Raw genomic sequence first — 25157 nt, forward strand, 5'->3', positions numbered from 1 at the left:
CTGTGATTTAGAGCACAATCCTATTCTTGTCTACTCGGAAGTAAGTCCTTCTGCCCTTACCCAGTCAACAGAGCAAAACTTGGGTTTCTGCTGCTCTGCAGGTCCCACTTCCAACTTCTACTCACCTGTATGACCTAGAATTGAGTTTGGCCACCCACAGTCCTGTCTGATCAGGTAGGTGTTTAGTCTTTAATATGCACCACGCATCACTGTTCACCAAAATGTCTTCAAGAAGGTATGCCATTTCTACCTTGCTGTACTATTCACAAATCTTTTGTCTGAATAGAATAAACCGCTGAGAACACAGTCATATTGACTGTGATCTAAAGAACTTCATATGTAGTGAAATTTTGTTGTCATCTAGGGAAGGTCCTGTAAGTGCAAGCCGATAGGAAAACCATAGTGGTGTGCATTTTTTCAGAGATTTCAAAGGAAACTTAGGAAAGAATGTTAACAGAGTAGCCTTTCTTTTATATAGTGGTTTGGATCCTGACATCTGCAGACAGAATTCTTACTTATATAGTGGTTTTTCTACTGCCTCATAACTGCTACACTTTGTATTCCTCCTGAAAAGCTGTTACTGAGGGTCAAGCAACCCACATTAAATTGGGTGGTTGGAAATTGAACAGCCACCCCTTCCTCAGTCTTGGAAAAGAGATGCAACACACGTTGGAACCCGCTAGAAATCTGTGGGCCAGAACAAGGAAGATTTTCAATGGGGATTAACGCTTTTCATCACCTTATAGGTCTCCATAGTTGCTAAAGAGCTACTCAAGAATGACCCAAAAACCCCTGCCATGTCGTCTGGTAGTTCACAAGCATTACATAACTCTGTGGTTCCCAAACTGTGAGCCATGGCTCCCTGAGGAGCCACAGAAATCAGCCAGGGGAGCCACAGAATCCTCAGGAAAAACCTGCCTCCCTATACAATGGGAATTGCAGCCCTAATGGGAATCCGCGGCCAGTGGCCCAGTAGGTCAAAGGAGCTGCCAGCTAAAAAAGTTTGGGAACCACTGGACTACTACAATCAAGGATACGGGTACCAGATTTTTTGTTTTTTAACAGACCATGTATACCATTACCATAGCATTTTCTAAATCACATCATCATAATTCCTGATGAAAACCGTTACAGGAAATAAAAAAACAAACATGGTAAGAAGTCTGGCCTAGGCAAGGAAATATGAAAGGACTGTTGTAAACACAGTTTAAGGCAGAATTTCTGAAACATTTGTGAAAGCATTTTTAAGCCCCATGTGTGCTACTCTTAATCTAGATGTGATTATGCTCTTTTAAAAGGCCAGCAGGCCCCAACATTCATCACTGCAGCTACCACATGCCATTCTGTACCCTTCACAAATCCTATACAAGTTATGTGTAGAATTATTACCCATCTGGTTTTGGTTGAGTGAGAAGCCAAAATGTTTGTTTTGTTTTATGTCCCTTAAAACTAACACATACTTCATTCCATCAAAAGTGTGAAAAGCACATTCATCCTTTTCCAGAAAATATAAAGCATTTCTTTAGAACAAAACACTTTCCTTTATTAATTTCCTAGCTTTCAAGCAGCTGTAGAGCATGTCCACATAGCTCAGCCCTTAAAGACAACTTAAGCTGTTTCAGTGTGTCTTAACTTTGCAGTACATGTAGGTAGGGTGTTTCAAGTCCCACAAGTCTTTGGGAGAAATCCATGACCATAAACAGTTCTGAGCCAATTTAAGCATGTTGATGAAGATACATCTAAAATTAACGGTATGTCAGGAGTCGATATGTCCAGGCAGTGGTGTACTAAGAGGTCCTGGAACCTGCGGCAACCTTGTGACATCACTTCCAAATTCCCCCCAAGAGAAGATGGTGAGAGCGGTAGGGTGTGTGTGCATTCTCTTTGGAAGTTCAGCCTTCAAAGACAGAAAGGAATGGAGCAGCAGGGAGATCGCATACATGCCCCACCCACATCTCCTGTTTCAGGAGATCTGCGATCGCCCTGCTGCTGCACTCCTTTCTCTGTTTGGAGGCTGAGCCTCCAAAGAGAAAGGCATGGGGCAGTCGTGAGATCACAAAGCCACATAAACAGAAAACAGCAGTGGAGCACATGTGTGATCTCCCTGCTTGTTCCTTGTTGTCAACAAGATCCCAAAGCCACAGAGGCTGAAGCAGGAGGAGTTGGGGGGAGCCTGTGGAGCTCTTCATTGCCCTGCTGCCTGCTCCTGTTTCACTGATGTGCTTAGAGGAGCAAAGGGGAGGAAGGAGCCATTGGACCTAGTAGGGCCGCTGCTTCTTCACACACCCCTTTCTGGTGCAACATGGCCAGAAGGGGGTGCATAAAGAAGCAGAAACGCTGGGCCCAATGGCTATTTCTGAGGTACAGTTGCCATCTTGGATGACCTCACTCCCCCCATGTGATGCTCAGAGGGGAAGCCAGGGCATCCCACCACCACCACCACCACCTCCTCTCGTGCCCCCTGCTTGGTACACCATTGTGTCCAAGTAGAGCTGGAACATACCTCTTTGAAACCGTGAAAAACTGATGTCAGTATCAGCATCAGTCACTGTAGACAATGCTGAGAACAAAACAGTGACTAAGCAGAAGACAGCTTCCTACACAACCTATGTAAGAAGCAAACACCAAATTCTATGGGCAAGTCGCCAGACCCATCACTAGAGAAATCCAGGCGCTTGCCTGGGACAACACTTATGAAAGTAGCAGATGCCAGGACACTCACTCTCTACAGCATTGGCTCTGCATACTAGAAAAACAGCTGAGGATAGCATAGTTGCTATGGTGTAGTGTCGTATTGGGGATAAGGCCAACTGAAAGCATCTCCACATGAACCTGCTACCTCAGACAGTAAGTCTGAAAATTAGCTCTGCATGCACCTATTATTGTATTTACTTAGAAATACGATACATTTATTTAGTAAAAATACAGAAAGTACCATACAATCAAACAAATTGCAGAGCAGAAGAAACAGTAGAATCAAAATGGCATAAAATAGAAAAAAAAACCTGACAAAAACAAAATCCAATTCATTCTAAAAGACTGAAAGAACAAGGTCTTCCCTTGGCACTGAAGAGATGGTAATGTAGAAAAACAGGCAAGGCTTCCTTGGGTGAATGTGCCACAGTTGGGGCACCACAACAGAGGAGGCCCTATCACCAGTTGCCACCTGCCTGTAGAAGCAACTGGGGAGGGCACCTAGAGGAGGGCCTCCCAGATTACCTTAGTGCACAAGGAGATTTATGAGTTTTGTGTTTTACGTAAAGACTGTTTTGGAAAAAAACAACATTTCCCTCCAATATCCACACACAAAAGCTAAGTGATACAGGGCACAATCCTAACTAACTTACAGTCCTGACCTAGGGCAGTGAAGCTCCAAGATAAAGGAACAAACATTCCCTTACCTTGAGGAGGTCTCCATGACTGCCCCCCCCAACTGCAGGATGCAGCACATGCCCCATTGACAGAGCTATGTAAGAGTTGGAAAGTTGGTTAGGATTTGGACCACAGTCTCCAAATGAAAATGAGGTTATGCACTCCCTATGAGCTGCAGTTTTCAAACTCTCCAGGAGCTTGAAAACGCAGTAAGTCCTTGCAGGGGAGGAAAGGGAGGCAGTGGGGGGGGGAGGCAACGCTGTGATCCCCAGGATCGCGTCACTCAGGGGGCTGCAGCGACTGGGAAGCACTCACCAGTCCCTGCAGCAGCCTTCCCAAGGTGCTGAGAGCTCTGCGCAAGTGTTTGCAGGGCTCCCCAGCCTGCAGAAAGTGAAAATGGAGTGATTGCGCTTCACTTTCACTTTTAGAATGTTGGGGAGCCCTGCAGACGCTCACGCAGGGCTCCCCGCACCTCGGGAAGGCTGTTGCAGGGACTGGAGAGTGCTGCAGGGACTGACTGCCTCCTCCCTGCCTCCACCCCTTAAGGGGGCAGAGGCCAAGGCTCTCAGGCTGGGGCGTCACGATACCCCAGTTTGAATACCATTGCCCTATGAGCATTTCTCAATTCTAACCCTCCAAAGAAACTGCATATCACAAAAAAAAAAATTCCCAAAAATTAGAACACAAAAGCCTCCAATGATTGATAAGATTTGACAGGCAAAGTTAATCCGCTAATTTCTGGAGGTCACCCATTGCTATAATAAGTAGCATCAGTACTGAAAGGTTAAACTGTTACAGACCTAGGAACACTAAATTGGGTACTCTTCATTTCAAGTATTTGGAGACTAAAACATCAAGAGAAAGGAGAGTGTGCTACACATTGTCAATGTTAGCATCAAGAGGTTAGCAACTTACTTACCCTATAGTTATTCATTAGAACAGCCAACCATGGCTTTATTGTCTTCATCACATCTTCAAGCAAATGTTCTGCAACTATGCTCCCATTATGGAAAGTTAAGTTTCCAACGTGGATCGATTTCCTTACTTCTGGCATGGAGAGCAGATTTTCAAAATACTTGTAATCAGGAGGATCCTAGTTTTAAAAAAAAAATTTTTTTTTTAAATAGTGAGAAATGAAACCAATGCACAAAAATTACATGCCCATGTTATCCATCCACACTGCAGAGGATGATGCTTTGCGCCCAAGCATGCAAAGCACAACATTAGTGGGGATTGCATTAAATGACCCCTGCGGTTTCTTGCTTAAGCCTGAAATGTTGAAGCAATTTAACATGTTCAAGCCTATTGCTTTCATAAGGGGGAAAACCAAGTAGTCAGGAAAACTGCCAGCACTTGGTAATCGATCAGACCAGAAAGTCAAGTGATTTGTGTTTTGGTGAAATTGCCTGCCACATTCATTTCTCACTGCTCCATACACAAAGTGTATTTGCATTAAACATCCTCCCTGCACAGGTAACAAAAGATATCCAATTCTCATCCATGAAAATGACTAGTACTGTATATACTGTATCACTTGCCTGTTCAACATAAGAAGAGACATGATGAATTGAACCGAGAGGTCCAGTCTAACATTTGACTTCCAGTAATGTCCAGCCAGATGCCTCGGAAAAGTATATCAGCAGGGCATGAAGGCAACAGGCGGTCCTTGCTGCTTGTTCTTCATATGTTCAAGTGGAAATTCCATTAAGCTATCATTTATCAACACTGCTTTTAAAAAATACAGAGCAGTGTACAGGTAGGATACTAACAGCCAATCCTAAAGCCGACGGCTCCGCTAGGTACAGCAGTGCCAAAGCAGCTACCGTGGCATCCAGTGGCACTGCCAAGGCCGCCAAAGGTCTCCTCAGAAGGAGCCCCATGCCTCTCAACGGGCTTCTCAAGTCTACGCCAGCTATTCTGCCAGCGCAGACTTGAGCGACTCTGTGCCCGACGCAGAGTTCAGGATCTGGTGGAGCAGACTGGAAAATGTAAGATTCCAGGAAATTTCTAGCCCCCCCCCTTTTTGGCTTATGGGCCCCCTTTTTGATTCTGGGCCCAGGTACAAATTACCCGCTTTACCCCCCTCTAATGGGCCCTGTGTGCTCCCATATCCACAGGGGTTAAGTGAAACCACATATAAGGGCAAATGCCTCCCCCACCCTTTGCTCCACTCCCTTTGCTTCCAGAGGGTCCTCCGAGCCCAGCGGAGGCCTAATACGTCCATCCACCGCCTCTTCCAGGTTCCGACTGAGCCCATCAGTTAAAAAAACACAACTTCCAGTTTCATGGAGAAACCAGAAGCGATGTTTCTAATTCCTTATAAGGCGGTAGGAGGCTGGAGAAATCCTCGAGGACTTCACCAGGCCTCCTAATGCCTTATAAGGGATTAAAAAGTTACTTCCAGTTTCATGGAAAAACTGGAAGCTGCATTCTGTTACACCTAAGGCGCAGACTGACTCTGGCAAAGGCAACGGACAGACATGCCTTCTGCTGGGCTCAGAAGACCCTCCAGAGGTGAGGGGAACTCTGTTCTGCGCACCTTCAGAGGGGGCGTGCAGTGGGCGCTAGGGGTAGCACGCAGGGGCCCATGGATCCAATCTGTGGATAAGTGAATCTGCGGATACAGGATGCACAGATATGGAGGCCCCTCTGTATAAATGTTCATGCCCAGAATATAATAATTTGTGTAGGTTAAAGAACACAGTTCCAAAATGACTCATAAATGACATCTAAGTGCACTTACCTGGCACTGCAACAAATTCTCAAAAGAACTACACCCTGTAACAGTTTGAAGAAAGGAATCATTACCAGTCGACAGATTATTAATCACCTGTAGGAGGAAAGACACATAAAGGAATAAAATACAAAACTTACTTATTGTAAATGCTGCATGTATCCTCTTTTCCTTAATGTTTTTTCCCCTCACAATACAGTAAGTGTGAGATTGCGTGTGATTCACTTTGCTACAATTAAAGAAAGAAGGCTGGATAAAGCACACTGGTGCTGGGAAATACGGAATGGCACATGAATGAATTTGTCTCATATCCTGGACAAATTCTTACAGCGATAAACTTCCTGTTATGTTCAATGCATCACTGGCCCTAGAGTGTCTCTTATCAAATAAAGGTGAGCGCCACTTAACAATCTTTCACTTAAAGATGGACTGCATATATGAAGGTGGTCAAAGCATAGTAGTCTTAATGAGGCAATTGCATCTCCCATAGCCTGCAGCAGAGTGTCTATTTACAAAACAGAGAGGCTCTGAATGCAAAGAAGAGGCAATCTATCTCCAGTAGCCTGTGCAGCCAGCTAGTGTCTGGCAGGGAGTGTCTGTTTACACAACAAAGGCAATAGATTGGACAGAGTGTTCACTTAATGACTTAGGGTGCAATCCTAACCCGCGCTGGAGCAGGCAAGCCAGGTGGCTTGCGCTGCATCCAATGAGGGATTGCAGTGAGCAGCGGCTCAGCCACGGGCAAGGGGAAGCTCTTCCCCTTATTCATGGGTAAAGGCTGCACGCCCCTATGGGTCTCCTTGGACCTGTGCCACCTCCGGAGGTGGCGCAAGTCTGAGGAGAGCAAAGCAGCTTGAAGACGCTTGCCCCGCATACACCTTTGGAGGTGGCGCAAGTCCAAGGAGAGCAGAGCGGCTTGAAGCCACTCCGCTTGCCCCGGGGACTGGGGTTGGGATCCGGCATAACCGCTGGGTCCCAGCCCTGCCCCCAGCTCCCTGCACACCTGCACCCGGGCCCGCTCTCCCCGCTCCCGACCCCTCCCCACACACCCCCACGCCGCTTATGTCGGTGCACTTGCACCGACACAAGTGGTGGTGTGGGAGCCACGGCGGAGGCTTCTGCCTTCGTCTGCGCATTGGCACATCTGTATGCGCCAACGCAGCTCCTGCCTAAGGAGGCGCAAACATGCTTTATGGCACGTTTGTGACCCTCCAGGTCCACCTATCCCAGCATAACTGCCGGTTAGGATTGCACCCTTAATCGCATAACAGGGATCGGAGAACATATCCCCGTAGTTAAGTGGCACACAACTGTATATAGGACAATTTCATTACCATTTCTGCATGGGGATCAATTTCCAAACCACACTGTGAAGACAAAACTAACTCGAAACAGCAACAGCATAACTATCAATCTGATCTTAACTCCCTGCATGGCAGTGCAGTGCCTGCCAATCCTGCAGGGCAGTTTCGGCCTCTGGAGGCCTCCTCAGGAGGGGGGTTTAAAATAATGCCCAGGGAAAAGCAGAAAACACATGGAGACTATAAGAGGCCTTGTTCTAACTTGGCATGCAGCTTGTGTCTGGTGGTCACCACTGGTAGTCACGGCCCAGCGCGGGTTCCAACAGCGGGCTAGCAGCTCATTGGAGACTGGGGGCTCTCTGAAGGCTGAATTAGGAGTCCCGAAGGCCGCAATTGTCCCATGAGTCAAGGTTTGCCCACCGGTCCTAAACTAAGATAGTCATTTATGCCCTATTGTTATTAAAGCAGCAGGCTTTCATTCAGCTTCTCACAGATCTCCTTTCCTTCCCACCCTCCTCTCTTTAGCCACTCAACCCTTTTCCTAACTGACCAGGAGTCAACCTCTGACCCCTTTCATTCCCAACCAATCATAAGCACATAAGAAGAGCCCTGCTGCATCAGGCCATAGGCCCATCTAATCCAGCTTCCTGTATCTCACAGCGGCCCACCAAATGCCCCAGGGAGCACACCAGATAACAAGAGACCTCATCCTGGTGCCTTCCCTTGCATCTGGCATTCTGACGTAGCCTGTTCTAATCCTATCCCACATCACTTGTATAAATCAATGCCCAATGTCAGTAACCCTAATAAAGCTTTAATTCAACACCAGCCAATAAGAATGGTGCATCTTGTATTCAATCTGCTTCCAAAATTCTCACAGATGCTTTTTAAAAAACTTTATATGGAAGTACTATGTTACTATTACTAGATTACGATTACGATTCCTGAACTACTAAAAATTACTAAAAATAAAAATTACTAAAAATACTAAAAATTATTACAGAGAAAACAAATGATTTCAAAATGAATCTACGTTAACACACAACATATTTCTCCAATTCACCACAGGTTGGGTTGTGCTTAACTTTACTACCTTGCAGGCTCAAGTGTGCGTGTGTGTTCCACATGAGACCACAGCTGAGAGTTTCTACAATTCTGGAAAAATGTTGTTCTATGGTAACTGCTGTGCACAGCAAAAGACTGTTGTAAAATGTCTATTTTGCAGTGAATTTTTTTTCTAATAAAATCATGCCACAGAGTAAAACACCAACCATCAAGTGTGTGGCAATCAATAGTTCTTCTCCCCACCCTTTTGGTCAAAAATCAGAACCACTGTTCATGGATATGAAGAGTTTTAAGCATGTGTTCAGGCATATGCAATATGCTTCAAGACTGCATTTCTTCTGATTTCCTGGGGATAAGCTAAATCTTTAGGGCATACAAGCAGGGGCTTAGAGAAACTAAAGCAATTCATGAAAGAGATGCTTGTGTAAACATACACTAAGGCACTCAGTTTTGAAAAGGGGCCAATGTAAATTTTTCAGAAAACACTGGGTGATTTTTTTTACCTTCCCTATTTGTTCTCATCTTCTTGCCCCTTCTATTACAATATAATGGACACCTTCCCTAGCACCAAGCTTCTGACCTCTCTTCTGCTTCCTTCTGACCCCTTTACTCTCTTCAGATGGTTTTAACTGCTAAAGGCCAGCATGTGGGCCTCCAATACACACTTCAAAGGCTTCTCTCCATTTCTTCTGCTGGATGTATTTTACTCTCCATTTCTTCTGCTGGATGTATTTTACTCCCAAATCAATCTGCCGCTGGACATACTCTCTCTGCATCGCATCCACCAAGCTAGTTTGATATAACAATTGTGGATAGCCACCAATGATCTGTAAAGGGAATGCAGAAGCAGTACTGTTAGTCAAGACTGTTCTCATCTTCTAAAAATACTACAGCAACTTAAAAAAAAAACCCAGTTAATGCATTCAGCTGAGATTTAAAAGAAAACACACATACCACATGCTGTCAGATTTATTTTATATTTAGTTTACAACATTTTATTTAGTTTACAAAAGATGCAGTAACACTTCAATGGGATTTAGCCATGGTGATCCATGCCCTAGCAACAACTAGACTGGATTATTTCAAGACTTTACATGGGGATGCCTTTGAAGACTGTCCAGAAACTGCAATTAGCGCAGAATGCGGCCATTGATTTGACTCATTTGGTCTGCTGCTTTGACGGCTATACTGGCTGCTGGTTCATTTCCTGGCAAAATTCAAAGGTGCCAGTTTTGAATTTTAAAGCTTGGGGCCAGGGTATTTGAGGGACCGCCTCCTTCCATACAATCTGATCTGTTCTCTGAGGCCATCAGAGGGGGGACCCTTTTAACCTTGCCACCACTGACAGAGGTGAAGGGGATGATGGTGAGGAACAGGGCCTTCTCCATGGTGGCACCCCAATTGTGGAATTCCCTCCCTCTGGAATTAAGGTCCTTGGAGACCATTCGGCAGAGCCTTTTCTTCAGGATGGTGTTTGATAGCTGACATGATGGGCTGGCATTTTAATCAAATGTAATTTTAACAGTCTATATGAACCATTGGGGTTTGTTTTGTTTTTATTGTTTTACAGCCCAGTCCTAACCCTCCCTGGAAAGGGGAAGCCAGCTGGCCTTCCCTATATCCAATGCAGGTTTGGGGTTGCCTGAGGTTCAGTTCAGGGCAAGGAGAATGCATTTCCCTTACAAGTGTCAGATTCTGGCCCCACCCCCCACTCACCCGCAGCCCGCCCACCCCAAAGCACCTCCTTTTCCCACTCCCCATACCCCTGCACTGGCCTGTGTCAGCCAGCACAGCCTTACCAGCTGAGCGAGGCTCACATCAGCCTCCAGATGCCAGCACACGTCCGTGAGCTCGCCTGCCTCCTTGAATAGTGGTGTGAAAATGCTTTACGGCACTTTATGGGACTTGCACTGGCCCATCATCGGGTCTGGATCACACCCTTAAAATTTTACTATTGTTATTTTTTCATTTTAATGTTGTGAGTCACCTTGATTCCCCTTACTCAGAGAAAGGCAGGATATACATTTTTTAAATAAATAAATGTAAGCAGATTGTGCAGGTTTAGAGCCAATTCAGGGCCCAATCCTATCCAACTTTCCAGCTTTGCAGCTGCAATGTTCCCATATCTTGAGGAGGCCTCTGTGACTGCCTCGCCACCACAGGATGAAGTGCATGCCCCACTGGTGCAGCTGCACCAGCACTGGAAAATTGGATAGGATTGGGGCCTCACTCATCTGATCTTTAGAAACAGGGCAAAAATTAAAAGCAGCAAGCACCATGAGGATGTCACTTGGGACCGTAGTCTCTTTTTAGTCTGCAGTTTTAGAACCACACTCCACTCATGCCTAAAAAGAATTAAAAGTATATTATACATAGGAAAGCATACCAATTCAGGGTCACATAAGCCATCTCCAATCGCAATACCCTTAAAGTTTATCTTTATCTTCGCTGTAGGATTGTTGATGTGGATATAGTAGCCAATGGCTGGTACGTATTTTCCTGCATAAGACTGAAGATGATGAAAAGGCAAATGAGTCAAGAAAAGCTTGTTTGAACATGTTAATTACTTTTAGATCAGTGGTTCCCAAACGTTTTAGCACTGGGACCCACTTTTTAAAATTACACTGTATCGGGACCAACCTAGGTTTATGAGACCAAAAAAAAAAATCTAGAAAGAAATATCTTTATAAGTAATAATAAGCAGGAAAGATGCTCAAACACCTATCTCCCTATATTTACACAGACTTGCAAACTGCAGGAGCTCGGCTCCTTGCAGGGCAATTAGCAGACATCTGATTTTTAAATAGCCTCAGAGCTTGAGGCAGTTAGTTATCCGATCTTTCCATCACCCATGTTTTCATTGGAGACACTGCTCCATGACCCAGCACAAAACTTGACCCACTGTGTCCCAACCCACAGGTTTAGATTCCACTAAACCACTGTTTTAGATTCTATAACTTAAAAGCAATATCAAATAGCTATGAAGCTTTCATGTCAATACTATGAGTAACCTAGATTGTTTAAATCTCTTAATAACTGGCAAACATTAGGTAACATTACAGTAGTTTTGTTACATTGCAATGTATCTGCTACCACACCAATTTGCCAGATCACTTGTGCTCCCCCTGCTGGCTGATTTATAGATATTTTAAAAATGATTTTACTAGTGATGCCTCGATTTAATGGGCTGATGGGGGAAAGAGGTGCCTATTATTGCAAAAAGTCTGTTAAAGCCAAATGCATTTACGACAATGCAAGTAATGTATGCACAAAACATATATAAACACCAGTTTTTAATGAAGCAGGCAACATCCATTATTTCCAAAGTCTGTTAAACAGAAGTCTGTTAAATCGAGAGTTCAATGTATATAAAAAAGGCACAACTACCAGTTTGTTCATAGGCTCACATGCACTTTGTAGCAATGGGTAAGCTCTCCTCCCCTCAGGTCAGCAGCTGTAAGTGTCAAAAAATTCTTGGTGGAGGAAGGATTGAGAATCCTCCTCCCCACCCCAGCTGAGCTCAAAATATACTTGTAATAATGGCTGGACCTTAGTATATTGCCTGAACATTTTCAACTACCTCACAAAATGTTATTTACTTTTTGCTTGAATTATGGAATTCAAAGCTCAAACAAAAGCTGAGAAGATGTTGCCCGAGGGACAATTTTTATAGGCTAAAGATGATGGGGGCAAACCGCAGGTGTTTGAAAAGTGGTTTCATAGCACAATCTTATATATGGCTACTTGGAAGTAAGTTACACCACCTCTGGTATGGCTTACTCCCTAGTGAGTAACTTTAGGATCACAGTCTTATTATTCCAAAGAACAAAAGTCCTTACATGTGTTGTATAACCATTATTTGCAGATAGTGTCAGTGGCGTACGGTTTGCAGAACAGCGGACCCCGCACTGACACGGGAAAATCGCTAGGACGATGACGACGGCACACGTATGACTTGGACACATAGTTCACAATCTAACTGACCAATATTATCCATGCCCCGTCCCCCCCGCTGGTGCTGCCATGCTGAAAAGATGTATCCAATAGCAGGGGATAGGACTAGAAGGCTTTGGAAGGGAAAGGAGGTTTAAATCCCCTTTCCCTTCCATAAGCCTCCCACCCTACTATGAGACCAGCACTAGCAATTTCGCTGACTCCGTTCAGTGAGAGAAAGGGGGCAGGGAGACTGCTGCTGGATGGGATATGATCTGGTGAGTGTCATCACAACCTTCTCCTGTGAACTCTCCACTCCATTCCTCCCCCCTCCCCACCCAGTTTAGCTCCTCCCCATTCCACACTCCATTTCCCCTGCCAGGCAGCTGGCACTCTGTCAATGCATGCAAAATGGCTCCAGCTTTCCCACTGGTGCTTTGGCAGCACGCTACTCAGCAAATGAGTATTACTGAGTAAATACTAAAGTATTGCCAGCATGCTACTGGAGCATATTTTATGACCATTTTTGGGCAGTCACTGCCAGCAGAACATGTGTTCCGCTGGTGGCGAGGCCCAATAGGATTGGGACACAAGCCAATTCAGAATGCATTTGGATAACACTCAGGGTAGAGACTACCACAGTTAAGTATCGCAACTGGATATGGCAAAGAGGGGAGTTGTTGGCCTGTTGATCAGGGCTTGTTTGTTTTTCTTTAATACTCCAACACATCAGGAGCAGATCACACATACCCACCCACTCTTTCACACACCCCGACCCCTGGAAAAACATACAAAATAACAGATTTTCCCAGAGGTGAAAAGTCATGGTCTGACTCATTATCTGGAAAGTTAGAGCATTCAAACAAATGGACACCATGCCAAAGCATCAAAATCAAAGCACTGCTTCATCACATGTATTACACCACCTTGTGAAAACAACACAAAGAGGTTTGATATCGGAATACCGTGGCTTTCTGTGCAATGTTAACCAGTTCATACATAGTTCCAACACATAATCTACAAGGGGAGAAGTAGCAACCCTCTGAGTCGTGCAGGGAAGGCAGTGTGTGGAACATTTAGTGTGAACCCAGGCCTATAATAGTTGCATGTTTAGAAGCAAGGGAGAGTGCGTATCAGCCAAAAACCTACTTCCATGTCCCATTGTGTATTGAATATTCATTTGAGGTACAGTTCCCAATTCTGCTTGGGTGATCACATAAATCCTCATTTCCACAGTATGTATACAAACAGAAGACTGCAGAAGGCAGATGTTTAAAATAAATCTTGCCAAATTGCCTAGTCAACTAAACATTTTGCCTGTATCCAGGAAATGTAGTTTAGAATTCAATCCAAGTCACTGGGAGAATTAGAAAAGGATGGTGTCCCTGAATCAACAAAGAATGCCAGATGAACACCAGAAAAGGGGGACCCTGCAAACTAAAGTATTGCCAGTGCCTCCCCTTCCTGACTGGTGAACACTCTCTCTCTCTCTCACTCTCAGGGGGAAAGAAAGAGAGAGTTTATTAGCTTTCAGGGGAAAAAAAATTATCTGAACTTACTTCTCCTGTTGCATAGAAGTCATTTTTCTGATACTCAGGAAAGAGCTGGAAAAACTGGACGAGGGCACTGAAATAAAGGCAAAGTGCAAGTAAATATTTTCACAGAGAGAAACTGCAGCAAAACCTCATGGTGCTCATAAAATTAAGTCTTGCTAGCTTATGCAACAACTGCATCCTTGAGACAGACAGGAGACATTCCACAGGTGAAAAATATGACCCCATCAAAGTAAGAAATGTAGGCTTTCAAAAGCAAAATAAGTTGTATCCAGACTGCCTTCTATTTGTGCTGTCTTGCAATCATACAAGAGGGGTGCAATTTTAACATAAAGCATATAATGGTCCCTGCTGGAACAAGCCAAAGGCCAATTTAGTCCCGCATCCTGTTTCCCATAGCAACCCACCAACAGTTTCTGGGAAGCACTTGCAGAAGAGAAAGGCATACTCTTCTCCATCCTCATTGCTTCCCTACAACTGATATTCAAAGATATATTGCCATTGAACCTGGAAGATGGCCACGGGTAGACATGTCCTCCACGAATATGCCCAATCCCCTTCTAAAGCTATCCAAGCTAGTGGCCATCACCACATCTTGAGGCAACATATTCCACAGACTTTGTTGGCATCCAGTCTCCGAAGACTATGGTATTGTGCTCTGAATGGTGGTTCTGGAACAGAGTGTCCTCTCCAGTGCGCGAAGCCTGGGTAAAGTAGATATGGAGGATAGACCGTTACCCATGCAGCAAATCCCCCCTCTCCACGTCGCTGAAATGGTCCAATGGAAAGGCAGAGGCCATTACGGTTGGTTCCAGCGGCGTGGCAGGAGTTGCCAGAACATGACTGTGTTCAGCCATGAACTGCCTCAGGGACTCCAGCTCCGAATTTTGCCTCGAGGTTGACTCCTGAAGCCTTTTCCATAACTGGATGTAGCCACAAGGCAGTGGAGGTTTGGGATCAGAGTTTTCCTTCTCTCAGATGAGCTGCCTTCCGAGGTTAATGAGTCCCATCTACCTGGTGTAGATCTACCCCATCTACCCATTTACATTATTTTTAACTGCCCAATGTATTCTATCTCAAAAAACAAACATAAACCAAGGTGAAATAAAATTAATCTCCTGTCCAGCTATAGATTGTGTTCCACAATGAGCTTATTTTGATTAAAAAAGAACTCATGTTTCTATACATGCAACATGCTCCTGATACATGTAGATTTTATCCTAAAGCAGGGGTGTGCAAACTCCGACCTGGGGGCCATTTGCAGCCCTCAGGGACCCCAATCTGGTCGGCGGGGAACCCCCAGTCTCTAATGAGCCTCTGGCCCACTGGAGACTTGCTGGAGCCCGTGCTGGTTCGATGTAACTGCACTCAGTGTGAGGACCAGTTGGTGAGGACCAGTGAGGCTCGCTTGACTTCTCATGCGAGCTGCAGGCCAAGGGCTCCTTCCGCTGCTTGCTGTTTCATGTCTGTGAAGCAGCAACAGCAGCAAAGGCTGGCCTTGCTTTGTGCAAGGCCTTGAGCTATCACAAGACCTCATTCATATATATAAGTTTAATCTCCAATATATTCATTTAAGTAAATTTATTCAAATTTTAAATTAAATTATTTTTTCCCAGGCCCTGACAGACTATCAGAGAGATAATGTAGCCCTCCTGTCAAAATGTTTGGACACCCCTGTCCTAAAGCATCATTTCTCAAATGGTAGAAGTTGCATTTGAGCATATGTAGAAGGGTGTTTTCAACAGTGTCTCCTTCCCTTTACAGTAATCTATGCCGCCTCAAAGTAAGCAGACAAACATTCCCTTAACTTGAGGAGGTCTCTGTGACTGCCCCCCCCCCACCACAGGGTGCAGTGCATGCCCCATTGGCATGGCCACATCAGTCCTGAAAAGTTGGATAGGATTGGGCCCTCCAATCAGCAAGACCATGGCTAAATATTTGCACTTGTTTGAACAACCTACTAAAATGTGCCTACAAAACCACTGATGACAGACAGCCATATGAAGAAATGTGTGACTAACAGTCCTATTTTCCATCTTGATGATAAGAAAGATGTATTCTGCATTTCTGCCCTTCCCAGTAGTTAGCTTTTTTCTTATGCAGAATAAACAAGCCTTCATAGTCATCTGGAAGGGGAGGGGGGAAATGCAGAAAAATGTATAAACCAACAGCTGTAATAACTTTTCTGCACTACCTTTGATTAGCTCCAAATGCCTAAAGCAAGGGGGATGAGAAAAAGAAAGCCATAAACAATGGATGCTTTCAAACAGCTTCTCCTTAAGCTCTGTCACGTACCACCAGTAAATAAGCACAAACTGATACATTAGTATACAGCAGTCTCTACATAAATAAAAGCAAAACTTTAGCTCAGGGGTGCTCACACTTTTTTGGCTCGAGAGCTACTTTGAAACCCAGCAAGGCCCGGAGATCTACCAGAGTTTTTTTTACAATGTTCGCGCCATCATAACGTATAACATTTATGTGTACAATGTATGTTGGTGTACCTTGAGCCCCACTGAGTATAACAGGACTTACTCCTGAGTAGACATGCCTAGGATTAGGCTGTGAGGCTGCAATCCTAGCCACACTTACCTGGGAGTAAGCCCCATTGAGTACAATGGGGCTTACTCCCGGCGTTTCCTCCCAGAGGCACCTGAAGGGGGGGGTCGGCACTCTGTGATCTACTCATTTTGCCTCGCGATCTACAGGTAGATCGCGATCCACCTATTGAGCACCCCTGCTTTAGCTCCTCATAGAGTATTAGGGGGGCTGGTCTGTCCCTTATTGATTTTGATGCCTCCTTGATGCCCCTAGTATACCCCCATTATCACTGCACACAAGCAGATTCACACGATATTCACTATCACAATTGACACACTTGCTAAGGGATGAATCACAGATTACCAGTGACACAGAATTGTTGTTTGGGTTCAGGAAAAATGTTGTGTTTCCACAAAGAAGCATGCTCTTGAAGAAAGATGTATTGAGTCCCCTTGACAAACAGGCATCAATTGCCTGGAAAGGTATGCCACTCTCAGAAGAAAAACACCAGATTGTGCAGTCCTTGCTATCTGTCGAGGATCAGCTGGACTCCACCCCGTTTGGGACTGGTCACATCATGCTGGAACACGTGGCCTGATTGCCAGCACAAGCGGCAAGAGGCCAGCTCCACATGCCAGTGGATGATGCCCACCCACCAGCACAGGTAAGTGCACACAGGGGGTGGGAGGGAGGTGGACGGTGGGTAGAATGGGGCAATGCGAGGGTGGAACAGGTCAGGGGTGGAGAGGGGGACAGATCTGAACCAGGAAGGGATGGGTTCAGTGGCAGTGGCATCCACCAAATCTTAACCCCCTTCCTGGCATCATCGCCCATCCTAGGTCCACATGGACTTGAACCAGCTATATTGCTGCTCATAGCAGGCTTACCCTGGGGTAAGGGAACATTTTTTGTTGTTGTTGGCTTACCCAGAGGAGGCCTCCAGAGGCTGAAACTCCCCCATGGGATACAGTGGGGCCCATGTTGATGCCATTGCATCACTGCATAGGGAGTTAAAATAGGGCTGTAAGATGAAAAATCATTACTGGTCAAAGTGCACTCAGTAAGCTTTATGAGATGTGAACCAAAATCTCCAAAGTTCAGTACAACAGTCTAGGAACTACACGACACTGATTTTCTGGTTGTTCTGAGAGCGTGCCAATGGCACATAGTCTCTCGGGCTGTTTAAAAGCTACTCTTTGTTCTTAGATACACAGTAAATCAAACCACAAAAAAAAATCTACCCATCTGATACACACAAATTATTTCTTTAAAAATGAGAGAAAGGAAGAAAAAGCCGAAACGAGGGACAAAAGGTGTTTTACTATAAATATTTTGAAAGCTCTCCAGAAGGCATCAGCAGGACTAGCTATTCTGGTATGTGTGACAACATCTTCAAAAACAGCATAGAACTAAACTCTTGTATTAATTCACATACCTATATAAATCTCTGCCAACATCATCTTCGTTTGTTGCATATCCTGTACCATCCGTGAAACTGAAGCCCGTTCCAATCTGACAGTAAATGAAAACAGAGGATATTCAAGAAACAATTAGCTTCTAGCTTTGACACTGTTTTCTGCATCAAGCAAATGATATTCTGTTAGGTATACTATTTCTCCAGCACTTTTAAATTGGGCTAAAATCTGTTCATGTGCTTAGCCCATTAAAAAGACCCAAATTTTTCCTCTTGCCAGCTTACAGTCTAGGCTAACCTTTCTTTCATAGACCACTTAGGATTATTCCAGAAATAGTCTTCCAAGGGTCAGAAGTTCAGTGATGTTGCACTTTTTCCACCAACATGTCAGAGGCCCTAGATTTGTCTTATCAAAAAAGGAAGATTTATTTCAAGCCTTCCCTTAAAAAAAACAAACTTCCTAATGGCTGTTATCTAGCAAGATCTCAGGCTACATCCTTTAGAGACTGTAATTAAATACTTTCCAGAATCACATCAAAGGAAGCAAACAGAGAGTTACTGTACAATTAGCACACAATCATACAAAACTGAAACTATAAAACTACACATGTTCACCAGCAGTAGCTAGAAATGAAATGTTGTCTAGAATGCCCAATTACAGCATATAAATGAAGTATGTGCATTTAGGAGACACATCCAGCACAGGCATATCTACGTAGTTAACCACAGCACAGCGTGCAGTTCATGCATTTAAGTTCAACATTTCATGCATTTAAGCCCAAACACACAGTCATGTGTGTTTGTCCGCCAACACTTTTGCATTTGACTCCACCTTGACTCCTAAGATGGAGTCATTAAGCAGCATCAACTACACAATGCATGAACTACACAAATGAGCTGTGGTCAACTAGATATGCCTGGGCTGGATGTGTCTCCTCCATGGGCTGGACTCCTCAAGATGGAGTCAAAAGCAGCCTCAAGAGGTTCAGAGTTTGAGTTGAAGAATGGAAAAGGACTCAACACTTCCCTCCCATATACGCACACCTCCAAAGGCTTGTTGTCCTCCCCAGGATAACACCAATGGGAGGAGCAACTCTCCACACAGTAACCAAGTCAGACAACAGGCGGGTGGCAGTGAATTACACAGCTGAAGCAGCATTTAGCACCCCATCTAAGACACCCAAAGAATTGTGCCCAAGAGCGAACCAAAAAACAGCCTGCATCTGGGGCTTCCCATTCTCTTCTTTGAAGCACTAGCACTGGTATGGACAGAAGGAATCCTCAATGCTCATGATGAAAATTCCTCTACACACAGAAGGAAACATGGGGTGTACAGAGTTCCAGGAGCATTCTGAAACCTCCTGTTCATGGCCACAGTTTGTATTTACTATAGTTAGTTACAAACACCCAGGAGAACCCCTACTAAAAAAAAAAACTACGTCAGTCTGACTGAGCCTTCCATTATATGGAAGTACAAAAGTTTCAATGGAGTAGCCAGTTTAAAATTTATAAATCGCTATTTGTCAAATTCACATTTTTTGATAGACATATTTTTAGTTTTTTGTAGCATAAAATGCATGCATTTTGTTTCTTACTGGATTGTCAATGTAAAGCATGGAAAACTTAGATGTCCAAGAAAACCTTCGTTCATATACTGTTAAGATGAAAGAGATGAAAATAAGTTGTTTCCTCTTGCATTTCCATCGTATCAGAAGAATGGTGAGACATCGCCATGCAGTGACTTTGGTACATTGGATACAGACCAGCATATCAATCCCAAGAGAAAGCAAGAACAGCTTGCGAAGGTCACCCAGTAAGTCATATTCAAGATGTGTTTGACCCCAGGTCTTGTGGGTCAACTATTCAATACTATAGGCATGACACGGAACCATGTGGGCTTTAACAGCATTAAACTGTTGGCTGCTTTGCCAGGAAAGGTTGAGTCTAGGGTTCCATTTCCAGAACTGAGTGGATGGCAAAAATTGCATCAAAGCAAATCCATATAAAAAATAATGTCCCTTTGCCAAGTGATTTAAAAACAGCCTTGCTGACCTTTGTGATGTAAGATGGAGTCATTAAGCAGGCAATTCATCAATTAGTCTCTCTCCAGGCACTTAGAAAGGCTTCTATCACAGCCAGCGACCCCTCCCTTCACCCAGAGCAAAGTGATTTTCTTTCATGTGCTCAGGGGGAAGGGATAGGTTGTTGGAGAGAAGCCTGGAGTTCTGAGTGCCTAGAGAAAGAATGATTGAAGGATTGTCAGCCTGCTGCCCTCTCTCAAATTAACAAGGCTATTGTTAAACGACTGTTTTCCTTTAACTGAGATAGGAAAATTCATGGATAATTAGGTTATACCTATAATCACTTGCATGAGTGTCTCTCTACAACAGTAAGAAAAGCAGTGGGATCAGATTCAAGGATGCACACTCTCCCTCCTGTACTGTATATTGGAAATGTAAAACTTAAAATTCAAGCGTTACTTAAAATTGTTTAATTCTGTTCGTGAAAATAAGCTCCCAAATACTCAAATCAACAGCATCCGAAATAATTTTGTTCTAAATTCAAAATGGTCTCAGAGGAAAAGCTTGTTTACTTAGCATCAAATAAATGTAGAATATATATAAATATTCCAGTAGGAGCATGGAAGTTATAAAAACAAAATAGTACTATACAGCATTTACACTTATCTGGATGTATTAGCAGAAATACAATACTTGCATGTGAGATTCTTGTGGGCAACATATGGTCCATTTTCAACAAAAAGGGCAAACATAGATGGTCCTCCGGGTCCACCTGCAAGCCAGAGGAGGATGGGGGCAGTCTCTGCCTGCACCTACAGAGCAAAAGAACATACATTGAAACGATTCCCTATATAAACTGAAAAACTGTGTGAGTTATTTCAAACAGGCCATGAGAAATGCCACCACTTACTGTCTTAGGCCCAAATCCTAACCAACTTTCCTGCACTGACATAGCTGTTCCAATAGGGCATGTGCTTCCTCCTGCAGATGGCACAAACAGAGGCCTCTTCAAGGTAAGGGAATGTTTATTCCCTTACCTTGGAGCCACACCCCAGGGCTGGAAAGTTACATAAGAACATAAGAACAGCCCCACTGGATCAGGCCAGAGGCCCATCTAGTTCAACTTCCTGTATCTCACAGCAGCCCACCAAATGCCCCAGAAAGCACACCAGATAACAAGAGACCTCATTCTGGTGCCCTCCCTTGCATCTGGCATTCTGACATAACCCATTTCTAAAATCAGGAGGTTGCACATATACATCATGGCTTGTAACCCATAATGGATTTTTCCTCCAGAAACTTGTCCAATCCCTTTTTAAAGGCGTCCAGGCCAGACGCCATCACCACATCCTGTGGCAAGGAGTTCCACAGACCAACCACACGCTGAGTAAAGAAATATTTTCTTTTGTCTGTTCTAACTCTCCCAACACTCAATTTCAGTGGATGTCCCCTGGTTCTGGTGTTATGTGAGAGTGTAAAGAGCATCTCTCTATCCACTCTTCCCTTCCTGTGCATAATTTTATATGTCTCAATCATGCCCCCCCTCAGGCGCCTCTTTTCTAGGCTGAAGAGGTCCAAACGCCATAGCCTTTCCTCATAAGGAAGGTGCCCCAGCCCAGTAATCATCTTAGTTGCTCTCTTTTGCACTTTTTCCATTTCCATTATGTCTTTTTTGAGATGCGGCGACCAGAACTGGACACAATACTCCAGGTGTGGCCTTACCATCGATTTGTACAACGACATTATATTATAATATTATAATATTAGATTGTGCCCTTATTCACTTAAAATAAGACATTCACTTAAGAATCACTTAAAATATGTTCATATGGTTTAGAATTTTGTGGCCAGGTTATAGTGTTAGGATGGGGGCCTGTTAATTTAGCACTCCATGCCCCCAAAATATAAAATATGCAAGTACTATTTTAGTCAGGGACAGCATCAGATGACAAGGTGTCAAGCCAGATGCATTTAAGGGCAGACAACCCCAACCCTCCTGGTCTTGCTGCCAAGCGGCAAGTGTCCAGGAGTCCCGTAAGTACCACCAGATAGCACTCAAGTACCACTGTTGGTACCATACCACTGGTTGAGAAATACTGCCTTAGACAAGGTAAGTGTTCTAAGGTAAGTGTTCTATGGTAAGTGTTCTATCATGAAGGTCAACTTTCTTAAATGGGAGGGTTTACAAAGGAAATTTAAGATAATCCTTAAGATCACCACAGTCTATATGCTGGAGTCATGAATCCATGATGCTGAAACAATCTTACCCTGGCATTAACTTTTTCTATTACTCCCAAATCTTTTATATAGGAAAGGTTGCACATGGTACTGATTTCCCTCAAAACAGATCTTCACTCATTGCTCTTCCTCACTATTCATAGGTAAGACTGACCCTTTAAAATCTAAACTTGGCTTTTCCCCTCAATATAGTGTAAAACTTGGGCTGGCCAGATTGCTCATTTGCAATCCCTGTAACATTAACAATGGCCACATAAGATTGAGGGATTGATTTTTTTTTTTTAAAGATTGATGGAACTAAGAATCACTTAAAGCCTCACCTACGAAGATACCCTTTGAATTTTCAGCATGTCTGCTTGGCAGGGAATGGAACAGGTGGTTTCCAAACAGAATCCAGTTTTACTCCATTTATATCAAATATATAAATTTTACACACACGTTTTCTTAATAACTAATATTTAAAACAAATCAGACCATCACTACATTCAGTAAGACTCCAGACATAAAGAGGACACAGACCATCACACACTGAAAACCACGTTTGGAAGCTATATTCTGGTCGCGTTTGAGATAGACTGACCTGAGCAGCAAAGAACCAGACTCACCTGAGCAGGGAAGAACCAGAAGAAGAGGTTGCTGCTGTGAGTCTTGTTGACTGTGAGATACCCTGAATAACTCTTCTCGTTGGCTCCTGGGAGAGGGCCCACGAGACTTAATTGCCTTCCTAAAGAACAAGAAAGCAAAAAAGGAAATTGAAGAACAGCGAAAAGAATGTTTTATTTAAGATGCACCTGAGGGACCAGAGGCATGTGAGGGGGTTTCAAATATAAATTTTGCTTCAGATACCTGTCAAGAGAGAGAGTGTTGTTGCTCAACAAATTGAAAAGTTATACGGATCTCTTAATGACCCCTAAAATGTTAATAATAAACCATAAATCCTGACACTAAACATAACTGAAAAGTCTCTTTTTATATCCTCCCATCCTACTCTCTTCTTCAGCAGCTGCCAGTCTTAGATGGTTCTTGTCCAGCACACACAGCCCCACACCAGTATTTTCAAGGACTAGAATGAAGCACATTATCTATTTCCCACCCCCCAATGGGTGCACATTTATACAGCTACTAAGTGAGGACCACATGTCAGGCACCTGATGAAGGCTGCAATCCTAAACACAATCACAGAGAGTAAGTTCTATTAATGGAACTTGCTTCTGAGTTGACATGCCTAGAAGTGTACTAGAAGTGAACTAACTGTAGTCCACAGAAGTTTCTGCTGTAATAAACTGGTTACTCTTTAAGATGCTCTTTGTTGATTTTGCTGCAACCAACTCTTATGATTACTCCTCTATATACATACATTGACTTTTATTTATGACAGAAGGTAAAACAATTTTAAAATAAAACTCTTCCATTGAATTATATTTCTTCATGATACTGTTGAAAAGAGGAAATTCTGAATAGCCTAGCTAGATATTTCCTTATTCTCTCAGTGCAGAAAACAGTTTCAAAACAATCATGCTATCTGGTCTTTTGGTCGTATATCAAAGTTTAAAAAAATCACTTTCTCCATTTTTACTACTGTCAGGGAAGCCAAAGGCTGATCAAGGGGAGTAGCATCTGGTGGTGCTCACCCCTTCCTGCTCTCTGCTTCACTGATTTCCTGGGTCAGCACTAAATGGGAGGGAAGAGGGCAACTGATAAATATCCATTGCCACCATCCCAGGCTGGGGAAACCAGGCAGAGGATAAGGCTGACCAGGAAATGTTTCCCCTCCCATGAGAGTGCAGAACCTAGTAGCTTTTGTTTAAATCACAGTCGTGAACCCAAATGGTTCTTGGATGAGACCACCCACTCAATGACCAGTGAACATGCAGGCAGGCAATCAAAACCTAACCAGGGTATTAAAACCCTGAGAAAAAGGAATTAAATAAAATGAGGAAGGGGGAGAGAGAAGTATAACAGGCAGAGTGGTGAAAAAAAATTCCTGGGCTTGCCTAGAAGACCACAAAAGGATAACTTGACAAAACAGGATGCCGTGACCAACAACACCAAGCAGAGAAAAATTAAAACAAACCCCTAGCTGATATCTGAGCTGCTCAGGGTGTGGAGGACAGGGCCAGATTTAAGCCAATTGGACCAGCTGATCCCAATTAGGCCTTGCACCTGGGGGGGGACCCCCCAAGCTAGGATAATTTACTCTAGTCTTGTATTCAGTTTCATATTAAAATGTGCTTAGATCCTTTTGGTCCATTACATGCACTTTTAAAGAATATATTTTGATTGCTTTCCATTCTACCATAGAGACAGAAAGTTTGTAATAAATTCTATTTAGATCTCCAAGATTCTACAGACCTTGGCTGTGAACATGTGGCCCCTGCAAAAAAGCGTTTCCAATTGGGTTCTGCAGCTCCTAAGACTGGCCCTGGTGGAGGATGCTCAAGAGCTTGATGTCAGCCCCAGCAGAAGGGGTGGCTCTTTTTTTCGGTGGTCCCTAATTTTCTTTGAATACAACCCACCAAGGGAGAGATGAAAATACTATATCTGCATGGTTTACAAAGCCCCGATTTTTTGAAAAAAGCAACATTTACCTTCTTCAGTATTGCCACTTTCAATATAATGCGTCAGAAACAGCGGTTGACCAGGATCTCCTCTTGATGCCCCCAAGCACTCGACTCTTTCAAACATCTTTCGAAACACACATTCTCCTGCTCACGGGTGGTGGCGAGTGCCAAGGTCAAGCTCAGACTCAGCAAAGGTAGCAGAAGTGTTGTCCTATACATCTTTTCATTTAACATTCTGGAAAAGAAATAAAAGTTTAATTTGAAACAATTTGCTGCTTTGTAAAGACTTCCATCCAATCCCTCCCCGCACTCAGTAATAGCCTGTGTAATGTAACGTACAACAATAATTACCGTAGAACTCATTTCTTTCACTTCTCTGTTATTCCCACAGCTGTAAAAGGAGAAGTGAACTAAAATACAACTT

At 43.8% G+C, this 25157-nt stretch overlaps 1 protein-coding gene across 1 annotated transcript in view; it reads right to left on the reverse strand.

Moving 5' to 3' along the window:
- The window catches only part of CPVL (carboxypeptidase vitellogenic like), a 46142-nt gene extending 21190 nt beyond the window's left edge, over positions 1–24952 (reverse strand). Inside the window, 12 exon segments of the mRNA XM_066628921.1 lie at positions 4292–4465; positions 6116–6202; positions 8210–8219; positions 9136–9299; positions 10859–10981; positions 13965–14031; positions 17935–18011; positions 19509–19567; positions 20632–20746; positions 22778–22896; positions 24761–24869; positions 24872–24952. Coding sequence (XP_066485018.1) covers positions 4292–4465; positions 6116–6202; positions 8210–8219; positions 9136–9299; positions 10859–10981; positions 13965–14031; positions 17935–18011; positions 19509–19567; positions 20632–20746; positions 22778–22896; positions 24761–24869; positions 24872–24952 — 1185 coding nt within the window.
- Between the last annotated feature and the right edge of the window lie 205 nt (positions 24953–25157).

This window comes from Tiliqua scincoides, chromosome 5, assembly GCF_035046505.1.
Source record: "Tiliqua scincoides isolate rTilSci1 chromosome 5, rTilSci1.hap2, whole genome shotgun sequence".
Classification (NCBI taxonomy): Eukaryota; Metazoa; Chordata; class Lepidosauria; order Squamata; family Scincidae; genus Tiliqua; species Tiliqua scincoides.